The sequence below is a fragment of the Phyllostomus hastatus genome, unplaced genomic scaffold (genome assembly GCF_019186645.2).
Source record: "Phyllostomus hastatus isolate PE091 unplaced genomic scaffold, TTU_PhHast_1.1 phas_contig_137, whole genome shotgun sequence".
Classification (NCBI taxonomy): Eukaryota; Metazoa; Chordata; class Mammalia; order Chiroptera; family Phyllostomidae; genus Phyllostomus; species Phyllostomus hastatus.
The window spans coordinates 2,380,720-2,396,747 of NW_025333583.1; the positions used below are offsets into that span (position 1 = coordinate 2,380,720).

The 16,028-nt window shown below is 44.7% G+C and overlaps 1 protein-coding gene across 4 annotated transcripts in view; it reads left to right on the forward strand.

Moving 5' to 3' along the window:
* Positions 1-16,028, forward strand: part of LOC123828626 (collagen alpha-4(IV) chain-like) — a 123,110-nt gene that overhangs the window by 35,366 nt on the left and 71,716 nt on the right. For all 4 annotated transcript variants that reach the window (XM_045853711.1, XM_045853721.1, XM_045853712.1 and 1 more), the window contains exons 8-20: positions 691-759; positions 3,285-3,320; positions 4,716-4,778; positions 5,106-5,141; positions 5,352-5,393; positions 8,402-8,482; positions 9,279-9,332; positions 9,834-9,893; positions 10,777-10,821; positions 11,165-11,218; positions 12,008-12,077; positions 12,638-12,742; positions 15,660-15,824. In XM_045853711.1, coding sequence (XP_045709667.1) covers positions 691-759; positions 3,285-3,320; positions 4,716-4,778; positions 5,106-5,141; positions 5,352-5,393; positions 8,402-8,482; positions 9,279-9,332; positions 9,834-9,893; positions 10,777-10,821; positions 11,165-11,218; positions 12,008-12,077; positions 12,638-12,742; positions 15,660-15,824 — 880 coding nt within the window. The remainder of the gene's footprint in view (positions 1-690; positions 760-3,284; positions 3,321-4,715; positions 4,779-5,105; positions 5,142-5,351; positions 5,394-8,401; positions 8,483-9,278; positions 9,333-9,833; positions 9,894-10,776; positions 10,822-11,164; positions 11,219-12,007; positions 12,078-12,637; positions 12,743-15,659; positions 15,825-16,028) is intronic.

The window sequence follows — 16,028 nt, forward strand, 5'->3', positions numbered from 1 at the left end:
CGCTCTGTGCGAACGGCCCTTCCCACGTTGTCACATGTTGTCTCCTCACTTCATTTGCATCTTGGTTGGCTGATTCTCTCTCTTAGTGATTCGTCCTTGTGCCTTGTCATTGGGTTTGTAACTGAAATAAGGGTCAGCACAGCTCTACACGCTGCTGTTCGTGTGGGTGTGCGAACTAAGAGATGTGCCGTGACCAGGCGTCGTGGACTGTGAAAGGAGTAATGTGGTCGGTCAGTGACCATGCTTCCTATCTGTTACTTCTGAGTGCCCTGGGGGCCCCCAGAGAGCAGTGAAGTTCGTGCTCCATGCAGTTACTCAGTTAATGCACCGGGATGACTGAAACTTGAGCCATTTAGTCGGAGGACTTGTGCCATGTAACTAAACCGTGGGACTGAAATGCAGGCACGTTGGAACCGCACGAAGCAAGGGCTGCCTGCGTAGGCAACCTGATTTCCCCAGGAAACTGATGGTGGACGTGCCGTTAAGCCATTTGTAGGTCCCGCTGGAGGCAAAGTCAGGCGCCCTTCTGGGAGGGGTTAACGTTGGCATCTGCATGTTCTCTGTAGGAGCCCGAGTCGTGAAAATGGCTAAAATTTTATGGGGCAACTCAGTATTACTCACATGGAAAATAAAATGTGGAAATAGGAATATGCTTTTCTCATCTTTTAAGTGAATATGTTTATTTTTCAGGGCCTTCCTGGGGAAATTGGAGAAAAAGGAAATTCCGTGTTCATTTTTGGTGCCATCAAAGGTATGCAGGTAAGCACTATGGTCATGGTGGGTCTAAAATAATTTTTTCCCAACACAGGTACACCCATGTAGGCAGCGCATGGACTGAGGATTCCTTCGGAGGTCCCTGAGCACAGTGGTGCTCATCGTCATCCGGACCCTCTGGGGACACTGTACTTCCCGCGTGGGGGCACTTGGCTTCAGCTGCTCTGCTGTAACATTCCTGAACCTCCCAGCTGTTTTTGCAGAGTTGTGACCATACCGTTCTTTCAGGGCTTCTCAACCTTGGCCCTACAGCCGTTTGGGGCCTGCTGGTCATTTGTGCGGGGGCTGAGCTGTGAATTGCAGGATGTTAAACAGCATCCCTGGCCACTACCCGTTAGGAGCCAATAGCGGCCCCCTCCCACACAGTATCTCAGACATCACCTAATGTCCTCTGGGAAGAAAGCTGTTCCCGGTTGAGAAGCACTTGCTTATTTGTAATTAAAATGTAATATTAATACTTGTATCCCTGTATAATAGAAGTCATCGCTAGTGAACCTGTAAATTATGGAGACCTTATAGCACAGTTCTTGGTGAATTAAGTGCTTTTGTGTTTATAGCAGAGGATAATATACGGATATTTAGAAACACACTCTTGAATGACCACCTCATCTCTGTAATATGAGTAGCCATGGATAAGCAGAAAGATAATAAATCAAGAGGAGAGACAGAGTACATTTTTAAGATGTGGTCAATTGTCATCAGGTAGAATATTCTACAACAATTAGGTAACACTAGTTCTATCTAGATTGCTTCCGCTAGGCCCCGGGTTCCAAGCCACCCAGAGTGGGTGCACGTGAGTGGCAATCCCTTTAGTGAGCTCCCACTGTTTGTTTGTGGTGTCTATGCCTATTTATACTTGTTAGACAGCCAAGATGATGCTTTTGTTTATGGCTTAAATGATCTATTAATGAACTTGGCATCAAAAGCAGGGCCACATTAGGAACCAGCATGGTCGGTGCTTTAGAAAGAAGGAACTGATCCCTGCTTCCTACTGTGACTTTGGCCCCGTAGCCTCTCTGAGCCTCAGTTTCCTTACTTGTAAAAGAAAATTAAAGTGATAGCTATCCTGTTTTCTTCTCAGCGCTGATGATCTGCTATAATAATGTATGGTGCAGCATATTGTAAACTGTAATTTGTTGTACATTTGTTATGGGGAGTATTTTTTATAATTGTGCAAGAGAGAACAGGCGAGGTAGAAGGGAAGGTAGATCTAGAGAATTCATCATCTTAAGGAGAAACAATGGTCTTGAGAGCTTATATTCACTTTACACACATTTGGATCGTTATTATTTAAAATAAAGAAAAATAACAAGTGCTGGCAAGTGTGTGGTGAAATTAGAGCTGTTGTGCATTGCTGGTGAGAATGTATATGGTGTAGCAGGAAGATGGTATGGCAATTCTTCAAAAAAATGAAATGTCTAATTAATGTATAATCCAGGAATTCCACTTCTGGTATATATCCCAAAGAAATGAAGGCAGAGACTAAAGAACAGGTATTTGCATACCCAAGTTCATAGCAGCACTGTTCACAATAGCCCAAAATGGAAGCAACCCAAGTGTCCCCTGAGGTATGCATGGATGAACAGAACGTGGTTTGTCCACACAATGGGATATCACTCAGTCTTTAAAAATGAGGGAATTCTGACACGTGTCACAGCATGGATGGACTCTGCGGTCCTTGTGCTAAGTGACATGAGCCCGTCACAGAGGGGCAAAGGTAAGAAGTTTCTAGAGTACACAGATTCATAAAGACAAGAAAGGAGAATGGGTTTTGCCAGGGGCTTGGAGAGGGGGTGGGGAGTTCGTTTTTAAGGGGTACAGTTCACACTGGGGAAGACGGAAAAGCTCCAGGGGTGGACGGGGGTGATGGTTGTACAACGGTGTGAATGTACTTAACACTACAGACCTGCACACTTAGAAATAGTGAAAACACAAACTTTCACCTCGTGCATATTTTACCATGTGTTATATCTTACATTTTAGAAAAAGAGCCTGCCTTCTAGAGAATGTTCGCCCTTTGATCCTCTCGAGGAGGCGGAGTCTCAGGGCAGAGTCACGGAGCGGTAGATCCGCACAGAGGCGGGTGGGCTGTGTTCCCACACAACAACCCCCTCTACATGTGCAGCCAGGGGGCTGGAAGGAGCGGGGGGGCCTGTGGAGGGAGACAGGGTCTGGGGACCGGACCCGGGACAGTTAAACTGTGATGAGACAGGACCACTGGGTCGAGGATTTAGAATACCGTCAATTGAAACATGAAATCTCACCTTGATTCCACGTGCTCACGGCTCCAGCATCTTCCCCTGTTTCGGCTGATTACAAGCAGAGTCTGGGCCCAGGAATGGAGGCCCGGAGTCCCCCCACGGAGCCCTCCACACTCGTCTCTTCGACACTGGCAGGCTGGACAGCTGCTCGCTACTCCGAACAACTCCTGTGCGTGTGTTCCTACTCTCACATCACGTGTGTTTCAGGAAATGGTGCTGGTCTTCTAAAGCAATGTGTCATTATTGCAGGGTGACAGAGGGGACCCAGGACCTCCCGGCTTACCAGTAAGTCTGAGCAGGAACCCGCTTCTGTCTGATCCCAGATAGCCTACTGGTCTGTATCCCAGCAGGGTCATCTATAGCATTTGTGGGGCCCTCCCAGTGCAAAAAGAAAATGTGGGTCCCTTGTTCACAATTAAGACAGTTAAGACAGGGACAGCAGAGCATTAAGTCAAGCAGGAAAGCCTGTGTGGCTGCACAGGTTGCACACCCACGAGGCCATGCTGGGGTCTCAGCACGCACCTGGTGCCCTTTCCTCTTCCATCTCTTAAGGATCCTTCGGTGTTGCTCAGGAGCATGCAGTCACTTAGTAGTTAGGAAGAGAAGTCTTCCTGGAAACTTAATACACGGGAGCGGGGGACAAATGTCAGTTTTAAGTTGTTTGTATGGAAAAATAATACAGTGATTAATAGATAATAACACAAGAATAAACTCTGTGTTTCCCATGCTTACAACAGCAAAACTGCTTTCGCCCCACCCTGTGTATCAGGCAGAAATAATTTTGCCTGCTGAATCCGTCCTTGTGTGTTATATGTTATGGTTTGTCCCATTTTTGTCTCCCTGGAATTGGTAATTCAATGATTGGATTAGTCCTTCTAATTTACCAATGTTGACAAGATTAACACTCAGATCAATTTTGCCTCCCGGTGGTGAACCTATAATTTTGCTCCGTAACTTCTGGCTGTAGACAAGTTGGTTTCCTTACTACTCCTGAAGCTCAGTTCTACGTAATCCTTCATGTCGCTGTTAAATACGGATCCCTCCTCCTGGAGAGGGCAATTCCGCTGCATACTTGCAAATCCTTTGACTGGGTAGTGTCAATGGGAGAACAGGGAGCCTCCCTCTGCAGCGGTAACCTGTACTCGAGAACCTGTGTGCAATTATGCTGTAATTGTGCTGTAACCTCCACATTACGGAAAAGGGTTCATGGCTGAACCATCTTGGTCTTGAACTAGGGACAGCACTTCCATTCACATTGATCTGATCACCAGAGCATGCTTAGAAATAGATGAAAGAGTATAAATACATTCATATTTTCATATTAATTAAATTAATATTAATCTCTAAGAAGCGTCCTGTTGCATAACAGTTATAACACATATAGGATTTAGGAGTAGCTAGTAACAAGTTTTTCAGTCCTCTACTCTTGCTATTATAAAATTTGTGTATAAGTAAGTAGATGGATCTCTGGTGCTTAATTTAAACCTAACGTGGGAGTTCGTCACACCTTCCGGGTGCCCTGGCCGTGCTCCTAGCGCTGTGAGGATGCCCTAGTGGGCAGATATGCCGGGACCCTTGTTTCTCTGGGTGTTTATATCCACTTGGCATCACATGCAGTTCTTGCTGTGAACACCGATTACGGTTTTGGGTAACAAATGAACCGAATCCTCTCATGTGTAGGGACCGAGGGGTGCTAGAGGACCGGCAGGCCCCGTGGGCTACCCAGGAGAGCCGGGGATACCAGTAAGTACAGCTCCACTCATACCCCTTTAAGATCCCAGGCCTAACATTTAAATAAAGCAAGAAAAGCAAAATTCCTGTCTTGGGTCAGGCACAGGTGGGGTCTCAGAGAGCATCACCTGCAGAATCGGCTCACGGTTCTCTAGAAGCGTGGACCCCTCCCAGCAGGGGGGTTGGGGGGGAACATGCAGCCCTACCCCACTATGATTGCGAGTGCATTATGGGTGTTTTAAAACTAAGGGTTTCCTAAAGAGGAGCCTGGGACAACCAACAAAGATTCATTCTGGTTTCTGTGACTGATAATGTAATTTGTGTGTTTTGCTGATCTAGGGACCTCCGGGCCATCCTGGGAGTCCAGGTGTGAAGGTAGGCAGCTGCGAGTAAAATATGCCAGTTGAGCGCAGGTGCCGTGAGATAATGACCACTGATGTTGGTTAGGGTGGCGACTTTCCTCTTACTGGACTTCTCAGAGAGTTTGATGAACAAACTCCAAGCAATTGCTTAAGCAGAAGTCCCGCTTGGAATTCTTTCTTTATATTCAAAAGCAATTAGATTAACTTATTTTTTCTTTTCCAGGGTAATCCTGGCGTGGGAGTAAAGGGGCAAATGGGAGACCCGGTAAGAACCCCCTTTGGCACGGAGGGGTGGATGATAAAGTTTCTGTCCTGTTGTGGTTGTGGGGGCGGTTCATTATCTCAGCACTGCCCGGTTTTATGGCTGAGAATTTTTCCTCTGCTGAATTATTATGGTACCACTACCCTTGACTGTGAAGTGACAGTTCTGACCAAATTAGACACTAAATTCAAGTTAATTTATATGATGCCCTTCACCCTAAGCAAAAAGAGATTGAACAGTTTTGATAATACATTATATCTGGAGTAGCAATTTTAGTTACTGATTAGTTTGTCTTAACTTTATAATTGCCTCCAAACTCCAAACTGCACACATAAATAAAAAATATGAATAACGGGAACCGAAGCCTTCAGCAACACACAAGCCCCACGCCCTCCCGCCCTCACGCCCACAGTCCCTTCCTCCGAAACACGACCCTTGGCAAGGACAAGCCAATAGTGTTTCAAAAGGGCAGCTTTTCTGGAAGAAAACTGAACGTCTAACAGCTGGTGAATAGTTCTTTCAACAACTGTGGACAAATAGTTCAAAAATGGTGGCATCCACTCTGTGCCAGGTTAGCACTGGTTCTGGGTGGGCATATTTAGCAAGACAGACCCCAACCCCTCTCTCACGGCACCCTGGTGTGGTTGGGTAAGTTATGGGACAGCCACTGAACAGAAGGAAACATTGCCAAAAATACACCGGAAGACTTTCTGATGTGGGGAGGTGCCCATGGTATAAGGATGAGCAGAAAGCACGGGTTACAAAAGTACAAGCTCAATTTTGTAAAAACAACAACAATAATGAAAAGACACTGCAATATACACGTAGAGCAGACTTCTGACCCTTGATGGTTCTCACTTCCCACTGCTGGGAGGGGCTGCCCTGCGCACTGCAGGATGGTTAGCCGCTGCCCTGGATGCCAGTAGCATCCCTTCCCCCACGACTGTGGGAACCCAAAATGCAACAAGGTCTTGCCAAATGTCCTTCGGGGAGGGGATGGCCAATTGCCCCATCGCCCCCTTGAGAACTAGGAACTTAGAGGAAATAGACTAAAACAATGTTTTTCAAAGTTGGGAAGTCATGGACCCCTGGGAATATGTTTGTCAAAGCCCCAGACGCCACACCCCGCCCGGTCTGAGATGCATTCCTTTGTGGAGAGAGGCAAGGACAGCCCATTCAGTGACCTCGGCACCAGCCTTGAAGGTGCAAGTATTTGGGTATGAGGTGACCTTTCAAATGATCCAAAATACGCCTATTTTAATTCTTTTGGATTCTCAGATGAATAAAGACATAATTTTGAAATTTTTATGCAGAACTCTCAGATGTTCAAGAACAGGTCTGTCCACCCCATTTTAAGAAACACTACCCTGGATGTTGTTACTGATTTTTTCTAGGTGATGGGATTATGGCTCATGTAAATTTTGTTCTTCATAATTTATCTTATTTGTACTTCTGACTAACATGAATATATGATACTTTTACAAGATGGCAAAATAGTAACGTGACCAATGTTTTGAAGATGCTTCTTGCCAGTCAGCCTTTATGGGTTTTCTTCAGGCTTATTCCAACTACGAGAATAAGCACAGTCATCTCTACCAACACCGGTTACCCCTTTACTCACACGCCGTTTGTGCATTTGCCCACCCACTCGCATGTTCCTGCAGCAGCTCTCTGTAGAGCAGCTGCTACCCCAGGACTGTGTTAGGTGCTGCGGGACATCAACAATGACAAAACACCCAATGTCCCCAACTTCCAGGTTTTCAGCATTAGGTAGGGATGGGATTATTGGTTGTGCTTTTTCATTTAAACTTGAAACAGTACTCTTCTTCCACAAATCCCATTTATCGAAAACATGAATGGTTTTAATAATTCTGTACTTGGGCACTTTCTTCGTTCCACTGAATGTAGTGGGTCGTAAGCACTTTACGTGCATCGTCTGTTCCATAAAATAATGCTTTGAAATGGGCAGTGCTGGAATCCCCGAATTGAGGAGCAGGAGAAGGAGGTGTGGAGGACTTTAGGAAATGAGGGCGGACAGATTCTGAGGAACTTGCCCAGAATGACACCGTCAATACGGGCAGGTTTGCGAACACACGTGGCCTGCTCTATTGCCTGCACTTTACCATGGTGGGAGATCATTCTAGGTGTAGAATAATAGAAATATTCAGAAAACTACAAAATAATTATCTTCTAAGGAAGGGAGAGAATTTATGGTCATACTGTGGCACACCCAATGCAAGCAACATTTTTTCCCTCCAAGAAAATAAAATCTATAATGACATAAATAAAAACTTTCAGCTAACTATTTTATACAGAGTTTAAAAATGTTATTGAAAATACATTAGAAATAACCTAAACCTAACCACAGTGGAAATGGCTTAATAAATGATAGTATATTCTTATTATGAATTATTATATAGGTACTAAAAATCAGGGTTTTGAAGAATTTCTAGTATAATAGGAAAAATGTGCAAAAATGGTATTCTAAAATAAAAATAGGAAATTATTAAAAAATTTAAAATTTAACTAAAATATTAAGTATATTGTGTATGTCAAATTATGTTTTATGGTTTATAAGGTATTGTGGTTATATATTTTAAATTGTGTTTAACACATCATTTGATCACATATACATACATGTACACATGTACAGTGTGCACACACATGTATGTTTACACACATACATATGCACACAAATACACATATCCACAGCACATTCACACCACAAAGAACGATACCAAAGTTTTAGTGGAGATTATCTCTGGATGGTAGGATTATGGAGCACTTTTATTTTTTAACTTTATTTTAAGTAATGAGTATGCATTACTTATGAAAAACAATGAATATTTAAAATGACATCACTTACTTGCCATGATTTTAATTTTAAATCCATCACACACAGAATTGTAAGCGTGCCATCACAATATATGGATGAGAGTCTTCCTCATTTTAAATTTTATTTCAAAATAAAGTTCATATGGAATTCCTATTATCTTGATTTTTTTTTAAAGGGTGAGGTTGGCCAACAAGGTTCTCCTGGACCGACCCTACTGATACAGCCACCGGATTCTAGTCTCTATAAAGGAGAGAAGGTAATTCCCAATCCCCACGCTACCTTGGTAAAGCCCGATACAACATCATAGCCGATGTTGCATGGACACGCACGTGAGCCGGCCAGGTACTGGGGACCCATGCGTGTCACTGCATGAATCCCAAAGCAGTCGTAACAGGTTGGTTCTATTATCAGCCCCGTCGTACAGAGTTGAAAAGGAGGCTTGAATAGGTTACCATTGTTTTCATTGTGTTTAACACATCACATTCTGGGCTGCTAAATTGTGCCCCGTTAATATTGACTTTGACCTGCAGGCTGCAAAGACGCCTGGAAGTCCAGTTGTCCTTTGGATGTTACATCTGGGCTGATGTTTTGATCATTGAGAGGGAAACTGATGCATAGAGCTGGGCATGTAACCAACTCTTGGCAAAGATCAGCCCCTCGGTCAGCCTGCAGCGCTGATCTGATGGATGCCACGTGCAGCTTCCGCAGACGATTTTCAGTCACCGGATTAAATTTCACTGATTGGCTCAAAATGAGACATTCCTCTCAGTGGCTGCATTCCCAGTGTGCATCTGTGGCCCTGGCTCCCGGGTCATCCTCCACCTGTGCCCCACGACCCCATGGCATTACACCTCCCACACAGGGCCAGCCTGAACAGTGTCCGGTTTATAAGTGCGCTTGGATCTGAGTTACTCATGAGCGGCAGTTGCAGAGGAATCTCTTATTTTAAAAATCAATCAAATGGGTGTTGAAAGAGGCGATCTCTGAAAGAGATGGAATTCAACATGTTCAATCATAAGAACAAGCCAGATCACAGTCACTCTGATTTTTAGGGTGTGAAAGGAATGCCGGGAATGGTCGGACCTCCGGGACCTCCAGGACCCAAGGTAATTTACTGAAGTACTTTTGAAATGTGTATGATGCGCTATCTTGATTTTTAAAGACACATTTTTTTGTGTGTGGATTTTTATCATTGCTTTAAATGTTAATATAAGTTACTAGAATTTTTCACTATCTTACTATATAATCCTGTAGTACAGGGGTGTCAAACTCATTTTCACCAGGGGCCACATCAGCCTTGTGGTTGCCTTCAAAGGGCCGAATGTAATTTAGGACTGTGTAAATGTAACTGCTCCTTAACTGGTGGCAAGGAGCTCGGCACTGCCACTGGGTAGAAACAAGGTGCCGGGCCGGATAAAACACGGTGGAGGGCCAGATTCAGCCCGTGGGTCTTGTGTTTGCCACCTGTGCTGTAGCAGTGTGTCTGTTCTAAAGTGGTGTTTTCTCTAACTTGATAGCGATCCTTTTTATTTCTCATTTTGTTTTTGCATCCTCTGTCGCTGAAACATGGCTGTTTGAACCCCTGTAAATGTTCTCATCTCTTCAAGGGAGAACCTGGTGTCGGGGAAAAAGGAGAAAAGGGTGTTCCTGGCTTCCCGGGCCCTCGGGTAAGGATGCTCCTGCCACCCTTACCTCGCTCCAGTGAGTCTGGAGGTGGTTCTCTCTCCCGGTGTGATGAAACTGGATCGACATTCACGAGAGCTCAAAAGTGGGCTTATCTCAAATAGGAACAATATATTTTTGACAACGAGAACTGTGTAAGAGCTCAGAGTCCCAGAACACCCCTTCTCTGGACATCGCCTAGGTAAGACAGGCAGGCAGAAGGCAGAAGAGTTGGAGGGGAGTGACAGGATGGTGGCGTTCTCCGCCCGGCTTGGTGTCCATGTGAGAGCATCTTGTGATTGTCCGTTTGAGCCTATTTGATAAGGAAGATATTCCTGTGGGGGTGGGAGTAGAAAAGCAGCGCGGAATCGGACCTCAGACATTGCCACCCAAGTCACTACCGTGATCCCCATTCACAGAGTGACTGTGGAGGCCAGGCCCCAGTGGGCATGGGCAATGGGTTTGTCTGGCTCTAGATTCAGTACTGAGTGGGACGGCCTGGGATTCCACAGTGGTTATTGTCGCTGCTCATGCACGGAGCAACTGTTCCTCTCTAGGGAAGCTGTATTGCAATGATTTCAAAGATATTTAGCCCATGCAAGCCTTAAGCTAAATATACTAACATGGGAGAATAATACCCGCAAAAATATGTTCTCAATTTAAAGCATGGTGAGGGCATACATTTTTTAAAAAATAAGACTAAAAACCAATTAAAATAGTAAATGTTATAAAGAAAAGGAATCTATATTTATATCCAATTATTCAACTACCTTTGAAGATAAGATTAAATGACCATGGGGCAATCTCATGCCATGAAATATGATTCCTGGAACTGGTGCATGCATTTTGACTTAATTCTGCTGGTGTTGATTTTTGTGAATTTATTAGGGTGAGCCCGGCTCCCATGGATCTCCAGGTTTTCCGGGATTAAAGGTAAACGTTCACCCTATGGAGATGATAAATACATTTTAATTAGTAAATGCAACTGAGTGTCATTCAAAAGCTGTACCAGCGCACGCAAACATGCATTCAGTAGCTGGAGAGGCAGACCCGTTCGCTTTGCGAGTCCTGTGATTCAGCTGTGGGCGCAAACACTAAAGCACAAAACTCCCACGACCCCCAAAGCAGCATTAAGATGCTAAGATTTTGCACAGATTCTCTGTGAGCACGTGTTGTTCAATTTCAATGAGAATGAGATAATTTTTTAAATTTAATTTAATTTTGTAATTTTAAAATTACCTTTTTTAACAGAAGGCATGTTTCCGGTTACTTACAGGGGGAACAAGGATACCCTGGAAGCCCTGGGCCGCCCGGACTTCCTGGGCCAAAGGTACGAAAGTGAACCTGTTGGAGTGTCGCCTGACAAAGTTCTACAGCCCTTCCGTTATCTCATATATGTTTTTCTGGATATTTCAAAGAGTGATTCAAAACGTAACTTTGGAAAGAGACAGAGTTAATTTTGTATGTATTATTGTATTGCCCGTGGTGATGATTGTGTTTTCCATTCGAGCACGGATCCTTTTGAAGGTGAATAATAATGAGAGCTTAAAGAATTCCAGGGGGATCAAATAGCATCGTGATTGAACACAGAGGGAACCAGGGAGAGCTCTTTGCTTTTACCAGCATTGAGTTTTTTTCTCTCCTTTGCAACCCGTGTGACCTCGCATTCAGCGCGGCCCAGGACAAGCCGTGGCAGCATTAAGGGGACACAAGGCGGGTGGGGCATATTTGCTGCTGAAATAAAATGTAGCTTCAGGTCTTGTAAGTAAATAAACTATTTGTCCCTGAGTGTCAAGTTAGACATGAACGCTCACGGTCTATTTATGAACCCTTTGTGGCGTCCGAGGTGTCTCATTTATGAATATGGAGTAACTTTATGGATGTGAACCACATTTTTTTTCTTTTGAGGCAACTTTTGCCAGTTGGTTATTTATTACTGCTTGTAGGTAGAAAGTCTGCTTTTCCTAGAACTCCATGAACTATTCATTTCTCTTGTCAGCCTCTAGTCTTATTTCTTATATGAATGTATTCTTGGTCCTTCTAATACTTATTTATTGCTAGGCAACATGAGAAAAAATATTAATATTTCTAAGAAAAGCCAATGAATGAATGATTTCAGGGGGATACTGGAGATCGTGGGCCCCCAGGACCACCAGGGATTTTGCTGACTCCACCTCCTCCATTCAAAGGTGTGTGTTTCATTCAGCTCCTCCATTAATTACTCATCAGTGGGGTTTGGGTGGCCCTGACAGAAGACTTGGGCCCAGGATTTCCATGGTTTGCACCTTAGGCAGGTCAACTCCATGAACTTGAATGTGAATATGTAATTATACAGGCGCAGGTAGGGGTGTGCATCTTGGTTCATCTCTATTGGCATAAGACACCAAATTGTATTTTAGCGTGTCAACTGCATGCTGGGACTTTTATCATGTCACCTTTCAGAAAGTAGGGTTTTTTAGCTGTTAAAATATGCGTAAAACCATTTGAATAAGACCCACCCAGATGGCGCCTCCAGGACAGGAGGGGCCTAAATCGGTGACAGAGAGCACTGCTCCAAATTCACGCGTCTGCAGAGCAGTGGCAGGTGAAGGGCTCAGACCTAATGTATAAGGTTTAAAATGTGGGCAGAAACTGAAAAATTGGTCTCCTAGTTGTATTTCAGCAAGCCTCACACAAAGTAGTTGCATGTGAACTTCATAATGCAGGTATTCATTTATTTTATGTTCACAAGTGTCATTATTTTTGGCAGGCCCTCCGGGAGATCCAGGCCTCCCTGGCCGTTACGGAGAAATGGGGGATGTTGGGCCTCCTGGTCCCCCCGGGTCCCCAGGTCTGCCAGGGGAAGCCTGTCCAGGTATGAGTCCCCCTGGCTTTTATAAACCAGGTCTGCTTCACCCTCATCCACACCAGAGGTTCTCGACTCTAGCTGAGACCGAAATCATCTCAGGAGTGTTTCAGAATCGCCGGGGCCTGTGCCCACCCCAGACCAAGAATGTTGGACTGTCTGATGGAGGGACCCAGACATCTGCTATTATAAAAATGCCTCACAGTGCTACGATACAGCCAGGGTTAAGAACAATGGAACTCCAACCAGTTAATCACGTACTTGGAAGAAATCCAGGCTGCACCTCAGAAATGTTCAGTCAGGATCTCAAGCCTCTGGTGAGGAATATGTCTGTGTAACAGGCTGCCCACAAGCGGATCGCTGGCAGATGAGATCTGGAAGTCGTCACCAGGGTTAGAGTGTTGCTTCCCGTCTTCCCACCCTCTCCGAGGGCTTTCCCAAGGGACATGTAACCGTCAGAAGTGCCTTCATCCCCCTAGGCCCCGAGTGCTATCTCCTACGTGAAATGTGGAAATGCAAATTCTAAATTAAAAAGTTAAATTCTGATCCAGCCTTAGTTAAAAAACAAAACAACAAAACAAAAATAACAATCCCCATTTCTCCCCTCCAAAAAAAAAAATTCCCCTGTAGCTCATGGTACTATTGGATGAAGAGCCTGGGAAATGATTCTGTTGACATCAGGATTTTGAACTCCCTCGACTGCTGTGCTGGGTGATGTTCCTAGTAAAATGAGGAATAAATATTTGGAGGATATTTGCATTCTCTCCACCCAGGAGAACAGACTCAGCATGAGGAGAAAAGTCTTGAATAATCGGAATTTCCTCTAGTCTGAGTCTCTTCTTATATTTACTGAGGAGATTAGGAAGTTCCCTGAGATACTCAGCTGTTAGCTACAGCATCCTGGTTTACTCTTTCTTGAATCCAGCTTCCACTGTGTGCAATCTGATGGCCACAAAGGTAGTAGAACTTCGTTTCATTCGTTTAATCTTTAGATATTGCAGCCTTGGCGTACTGACCCAGGACTATATAAATCATAAAAGCACTTTTTGGTTAGGAAGCATTAAACTCTGGTCTTAGATTTCCTCTTTTGGATTCATCTGTAATAAAATAGTGCCTCTCGTAGATTGAAATAAAAACCCAGTGGGAGTAAGTGACAGTGTCCAGCAGATGCAAAACCAAACATAACCGGAAGCCTCTTAATTCAGCAAGCATTTTTTCTTTACTTAAAGAATTAGCCCAGTGGCTTTCAAATCTTGATGCCACTCCCTAGTGAGAAATAATTTTATATTGTATTGTATGCACGTCACATCACACACACGTGTGTGTCCACATACTCACATAACTGAAACACACATTTCACAACATAATAACACCCTTGTTGGTATAGGATGCACTCCCTGCTATTCCACTCTTCCGAAAAATATTTCAATGCTGGCTACAACCTAATTTATTTCACACTGTACAAATGGGTGCTCATGGCTGACGTGTGCCGTATATCCTGTGGCCCATTCTCCCTGTCGGAAGGCAGCCAAGCATCTCCCCTGGCTTTGGGACAAGGCAGCACCCAGGTCCACCTGGTGATCGCGGAGATTCGGAGTCAGGTCTTAGGAGTGGCATGAGGACAAGACAGCAGCCACTTCCACAGGAACACACGTTCATTCTGTCTTAAGTGCACCAACGTGTATGGCCTTTATTATACATATTATACATCTTCTATATTATAATCTTATTATAATGATTATAATCTTATTATGATCTTCTACAGTATTTGTCATGCAGTGAGCTGGGCTTTGGAGTCAGCCACCTGTGATTAAGCCTTGCCGTTTAGTATCGTGTGGTGAAATTGCTATGCACTCACACTGTGGACCACAAACACTCCAGGCTGTTACTTACAAACTATGTGATCTTGGGGATCTGTTAAACCTCTCCGTGCCTCAGTTTTCTCATCTGCAAAATGGAGTTCTTGTTGGGATTGAAGACGTAATATGTATACAATTTTTAGGCTACAGCCCAGCACAAAGGGAAGACTCACTGATGTTAGCTATTCTTATTACTACTTTACTTGGCCTGCAACAATCACAAAGGCCTGCCCCAGGCAAGGGAGGGGACCCTCCACCTCTCAATAGGAGAATGCCAAGGTTCTACAAGAACAGGCGGGATGAGAACTGCCCTGTGGCCATCTTTGAAACCTATGGTTTTCCACAAAGAGATTTCAGAGCCAGGTGTGCTTAGGGAGACAGAGCTAGGAGAAGTGTCACTCTCTTCATGCAAGGCTCCCAGCTGTCCCTAAGCCACAGGCACCCGAGAGGTGAGTAGACTGTCCGGGGGAAGCAGGTGTAGCGTCTGTTACTCACTTGGACCTCCTCTGAGCACACCGACAACCCAGTTGTTCGATGAGCTCACACTGCCACCCGATGTGACGCTAAGCTTCTTATGCAGATCATTTTAGTTCATTCTCATAACAGGCCTCTAGGATAGACGTACAGGGTTAAAGAAGCTAAATACCTGGGGCCTGAGAGAGACAGGCCAGGTTCAAATCCAGGCCTCTGTGTTTCCCCACCAACCTCAGCTGCCATGGTATTTTATGCCCTGTATACTTACTGATACTATTTTTACCAAGTTATCAAGGTGGAAAGACTGGAAAAAAATACTTTCAATTACCTGATATATATCTCTTTCCCAGTAATCCTAAAGAATGGGGAGAAGGAAATAAATCTGGTTCCCTAAACCTGTTTGTTTCCGCTTGTGTGCTCGTTTCCTAGGGGGGTGAGGCATTCTGGTGGCTGGGATATTCAGTTATTTTTTAATTACATTTTTTCCTTTAAAAACATGTGCAGCCCAAGGAAGAATATACTGACTTGATCTCTTCTGCAGAAAAGTTCAATCTGAGCGTCTACGTGGTTTTCATTCCTGATTTCTCTCCTAGGCACACCAGGACTCCCCGGGCTGCCGGGGCTCCCCGGCCCTCCCGGGGCTCCAGGGGAAGCAGGTGTTCCCGCGAGACCTGACCTGGCGCCGGGGAAACCGGGGCGCCCGGGGCCTCCGGGGTCGCCGGGAGCACCAGGATGTCCGGGGCCTCCAGGATCAGATGGTAAAGTGCTCCTCTCTCATGTTCATTAGCATTCACGTTGGATTTGATATTCGTAGAAGCTGTGACTTTCTTAATCTTTACAAAATTATTTGGTACTTCCTGAGCCAAGTTAGTATTCTTAACATGACAAAAAGTAAAGTGACATGGGACTACCCCATTCATTAGAGTGCATGAAAATATTTGGTGGAGGATTTACGTGTGATC